General features: G+C 43.7%; 1 protein-coding gene across 1 annotated transcript; it reads right to left on the bottom strand.

The window, feature by feature from the left end:
* Positions 1-1,498: 1,498 nt before the first annotated feature.
* LOC102986663 (60S ribosomal protein L5-like) lies at positions 1,499-2,846 on the bottom strand. Its single transcript, XM_028478281.1, has 2 exons — positions 2,839-2,846; positions 1,499-2,384 (listed from the first exon to the last, which is right to left on the bottom strand). The coding sequence occupies exons 1-2, from the start codon at positions 2,844-2,846 to the stop codon at positions 1,499-1,501; spliced, it is 894 nt and encodes a 297-aa protein (XP_028334082.1).
* Between the last annotated feature and the right edge of the window lie 2,637 nt (positions 2,847-5,483).

The following is a 5,483-nucleotide window of genomic DNA, read 5'->3' on the forward strand; positions in this document are numbered from 1 at the left end:
TATGGAGGCTGAAGTTACCTAGTTAACAGAACCTGCAAATCAGAAAGAATTTTATCTTAATAGACCAGCAGTCGATAAAGGCAAGAGAATTTTCTTTTAATTTGGAGCTTTCTCGGATGGTGGTAATCCAATTTTGAATTATTTTCCAAGGGGACTGTGAAAAGTGGCCGTATTTTTGAGCTTTATGGAGGGACCTTTGACCTCTTGTCTCAGGGCGCCAAACCAGGACCAGCCCGAGACTGCAGGGGATTCGTATCACCACGAGAGGGCGCCCCAACACAACAGGAGCGGGCACAGCCAGCCTTGCAGCAGGAGGAAGGGAACCTAACCAAGGGTTGCCCCGTCCGTGTTCTTTCTTTGTTAAATGAAGTGTAGTTGCTATACAATATGGTGATAGTTACAGGTGTCAGCAGGTTACTCTACTTGTACATGCGTATATATACGCCTCTATATTCTTTCATTTTGATTCCTTTTCATTATAAGGTTATCGCAAGATATGGAATACAGGCCCCTGTGGTCTACAGTAAATCCTTCTTATTTATCTATTTTATATATTTTTAGACCACACATTTATGTGATACCATATAATATTTGACTTTCCCTGTCTGCCTTACTTCACATACTATAAAAATCTCTAGGTCCATCCATGTTGCTGCAAATGGCAATATTATATTCTTTTTTTATGACTGAGGAATAGTCCATTGTACATATATACCACACCATCTGTATCTATTCATCTGTATGTGTCTCTATGAAGAACAGTTTAGTTGCTTCCACGCCTTTATGGCCTCTCCTTCTTGAACCCCAATAGCAATATGCCCTCAGGGACAAAATGCATCCCGACTTTGCAAATGCAATAGTTGCAAACAAAAAGTGCGTGTGCGAGAACTTCTCGCGCAGTTAGTTTTAGGAGAAATTCTACTCTTTAAAGTGAGTACTTGAGCCTCTTCGGACCAGTGCCAGCCCTCCTGGTAACTCTCTAATTCTCCACACGTGAATGTAGTCAAGAGAGTTGATGAAAACGCGAGGGAATCTAGGCCTCAGCTTTTCCACGTGAGCCTATGGAGGCTGAAGTTACCTAGTTAACAGAACCTGCAAATCAGAAAGAATTTTATCTTAATAGACCAGCAGTCGATAAGGGCAAGAGAATTTTCTTTTAATTTGGAGCTTCCTCGGATGGTGGTAATCCAGTTTTGAGTTATTTTCCAAGCGGACTGTGAAAAGTGGCCGTATTTTTGAGCTTTATGGAGGGACCTCTGACCTCTGTCTCAGGGCGCCAAACCAGGGCCAGCCCGAGGCTGCAGGGGATTCGTATCACCACGAGAGGGCGCCCCAACACAACCGGAGCGGGCACAGCCAGCCTTGCTCCAGGTGGAAGGGAAACTTATTTAGTGTTGCCTGTAATGTTTTATTCATTTATTTAGTTTTTCCTACTTGGTCAACAAGTTTATTATTGTCTTTATCTGAAAAATCTTCACAGAAATTGTGGTTTGGTTTATCAACTCTCAGCAGCACTTTCCTCACCTCTAAGGAATTTGCCTTCTTGTGAGCTACCGTATCTTTCTTCTGGGCAAGTGACATTTTTGGACGGTTCCACCTCTTTAACTTCTTTCTCAGGCTTTTCCTCATTCACTGGATACTCTCGTATTGCAGCATGAGCTTTCTTATACATCTCCTCCATCATGTCTGGAGTTACGTTGTTCTTTATGTATTGAGAGAATTGTTTTTTGTAAGTGTCTTCGTCTTCAATCAGGTCACGCATATAATCTGCAACGTTCTGCGGCACGATGTGCTTTTGGTGTACCTCCGCATTGAATTCTGTGCTTTCTGAATCATAACCAGGGAACCCTGTGGTACTGTGAGGGATAGACCAGCCTCCATTTACAGCTCCCTTCAGGGCCCCAAAAACTTTATTCCCAGTAGTAGTCCTGGCAAGCCCTGCATCCAAGTAACAGGTGAAGGCACCGGGTTGACCATCAGTGCTTTCCACATTGTATTCAACTCCAGCCACCTCGACTTGGCCTTCATAAGTTTTGTCCATACCAAACCTATTAAGAAGCCTGCGGGCCGGCAGCCGGCCAGTACCATATGGTGCAGCATAATCTGTCCAGCCAACCTTCGCGCCATACTTTGGGAGCTCGTGAGCATAAGCTGCAAAAACTATCGTATCTCCTTCTATACGGGCATAAGCGATCTGACAAATGATATCTCTATTGGTTACACGTACTATCACTCTGCATTTGGGTGTGTTGTACTTATTTTTATCTTGGATTACCAATCGTTTCTGAGCACAGTAGTCAGTTTTGCCCTCTTGCCGTCTTCTCAATTTCACTTGGTATCTCTTGAAGTAGGCCTTATTCTTGACAACTTTAACAACCCCCCTCCTGTGGAACAGACGCCCTAGCTGCCACGGAGCTGCAGAACCTGCACGGCCTGCGTTGGGGGAGCGGGGGGGCACCTGTAATCTTTTAAATGACTCACCCCTGAGTAAAGTTGAGTAATTGAGAGCAAATGGAAATAATCTCAAACGTACTATCACTCTGCATTTGGGTGTGTTGTACTTATTTTTATCTTGGATTACCAATCGTTTCCGAGCACAGTAGTCAGTTTTGCCCTCTTGCCGTCTTCTCAATTTCACTTGTTATCTCTTGAAGTAGGCCTTATTCTTGACAACTTTAACAACCCCCCTCCTGTGGAACAGAGGCCCTAGCTGCCACGGAGCTGCAGAACCTGCACGGCCTGCGTTGGGGGAGCGGGGGGGCACCTGTAATCTTTTAAATGACTCACCCCTGAGTAAAGTTGAGTAATTGAGAGCAAATGGAAATAATCTCAACAAACCATGACATTGCTCGCCACCTCACAGAGTAGAAAAGTTCGGATATGTTAGTAAAGCACTGAGAAATACAAGTTTTAAGGACCGCATTGTTCTCTTAGAGGGCAAAAAAAAAAACCTTCTTAATTGTTAAAACCCAGTGATTTCCAGCAGAGTAAAGCAAGTTCACAAGGTCAGGTGGCAGTTTGGATATCAAGGTGGTCACATGTTTAAGATCTTCAGCGGGGCTTCGAAACCTCTTCAGCCAGCTATTTGTGTACTTGATTCTGGTAAGTGGTTCAACGCTTTACTAAGGGAACAGATGTTTTCAATGCTACTGGATAGAATGTATATTTAAAGGCAGGGCAAGTAGTTAACTTCTTAGTTTGGAAGGGGGAAGGGGGAGAAAGAAAACACCAGCTAAGGAAGTGTCCCTTCTTCCCTGCACTAGTTCATAGCTGTATCAAATAGTGCATTGTGCTACCTTGAGATTAACCCCACAGGTCTGAGTCTGGGGCAGAGAAAGGAATAGGTTTATGCTCCCTGCATGGTTTTCCTCAGACAATCCCAACTGGAGTCAGGAAGAAAGTCACAGCTAATCATCCTGGCAGGAAACAAAATGGAATGTGGGGTACCACTGTCAACCTGACCACAGGATCATCTTCTATTCCAGCTCACTGTGTTATGGCTCGTACCTAAAAGAATGCCTAAAAACTGTAGGTATGCAAAGAATAGTTGGCAAATGAATGTGCTGAGTCACTTAAAACTGAATTCCTTTCACCTGTTGGCTCTATGATACCCAGAACCATCTCAGGGCAGGTGAGTGAGAGCTCATTAGATTTTCACACAGTGGAAAACATGTTCTCTGTGGCAAATAGCAGTGAAAATAGTGGGCATTCTTGTCCCCGATTGAAATTTAGACACTAGTGTTATTTGTATTACAGCCGCTAATATTTGCTCATTGAGATCCTGAATTTTGGGCTATCTATCAATATTTTAAAGAACTACCGCTTCATAGTGATAGTTACTCAATTTTGTCAAATGTCCTTTTAGTATATTGGGGATGATCATGTGATTTTTTTCTTCTTAGCTCTGTTAAGATGATAAATTTTATTAATGATTTCCTAATTTTGGCCATCTTTGCATTGCTAGAATATACCCCACTTGGACAAGATTTTTTTTTTTTAATATGCTAAGTATCGTACAATTGTTAAACCACTCTCTCCTAGAACATCAAAAAATCTGATGCTAATTTGCTTTTCTTGCCCTTCTAAATTAATGTGATCTATTGCTTCGATGTGCAAATAATTATTTTCCCCTTAAAAAAAACCCAAAAAACTAGTAGTTCTCCTAGAGTGTGTCTTACGGATGACTCATTTTTTAAAATAAATAAATTTATTTATTTCTGGCTGCGCTGGGTCTTCGCTGCTGCACGCGGGCCCTCTCTAGTTGCGGCGAGCGGGGGCTCCTCTTCGTTGCGGTGCGCGGGCTTCTCATTGCGGTGACCCCTGCCGCCGCGGAGCACCGGCTCCAGGCGCGCGGGCCCCAGCAGCTGCGGCATGCAGGCTTCAGCAGTTCTGGCTCGTGGGCTCTAGAGCGCAGGCCCAGCAGCTGCGGCGCTCGGGCTCTGCCGCCGTGGGATCCTCCCGGACCGGGGCACGAACCCGTGTCCCCTGCATCGGCAGGCGGACTCTCAACCTCTGTGCCACCAGGGAAGCCCTAGATTATGATTTTTATGACTTGTTTTGTTCCATTGTTTTGGTTTTCTTCTTCAGCTTTTTTTTTTTTTTTGGCTGTGTTGGGTCTTCATTGCTGTGTGTGGGCTTTCTCTAGTTGCGGAAAGCGGGGGCTACTCTTTGCTGCGGTGTGAGGGTTTCTCCTTGCAGTGGTTTCTCTTGCTGCAGAGCACAGGCTCTAGGCATGCCCGCTTCAGTAGTTGTGGCATGTGGTCTCAGTAGTTGTGGCTCGCGGGCTCTAGAGCGCAGGCTCAGTAGTTGTGGCGCACGGGCTTAGTTGCTCCGCGGCATGTGGGATCTTCCCGGACCAGGGCTCGAACCCGTGTCCCGTGCATTGGCAGGTGGATTCTTAACCACTGCGCCACCAGGGAAGTCCCTTCAGCTATTTCTATTACGGTATTTTGGGATATTCTTTGTCTCTCCCTTATTTCTATCACTTTCCCTTGAATAGTTTTAATCTCTTCATTCATATTGGATTTTTTTTCTTCTTTCTGACATCAGTTTCACTTACTCTATTTTCTGTGGGTCTATTCATTCTCGTGCTTCTTATAGTTTACCTGGCATTTTGTAAAATGTCTTTTTTAAAGTTTCTAGTCCTTTTCTGACCCTTGTCATCTCCTGTTTCTGTCATTTTTTCCCCCACCCATCTCCTTTCTGAGATTTCCTAATTTTACATATTTGTTTGCTCATAACTGCTATTATTTTATTTGTGATTTAGAATAAGAAATATGTATTTGGCTGAGCCCATCTGCTTGTATTCTAGGGTTCACTGGGGTTCACCTAGTTTTACCGAAAATGTTGTCTGTAGGTGTTTTTACTTGCTGTTTGCTGGTGTTTTTTTTTTTTTTTTTTTTTTGGGGGGTGGTTTTTTTTTTAAATTTTTTAACATCTTTATTGGAGTATAATTGCTTTACAATGGTGTGTTAGTTTCTGCT

This window comes from Physeter macrocephalus, chromosome 17 (assembly GCF_002837175.3).
Source record: "Physeter macrocephalus isolate SW-GA chromosome 17, ASM283717v5, whole genome shotgun sequence".
Taxonomy (NCBI): Eukaryota; Metazoa; Chordata; class Mammalia; order Artiodactyla; family Physeteridae; genus Physeter; species Physeter macrocephalus.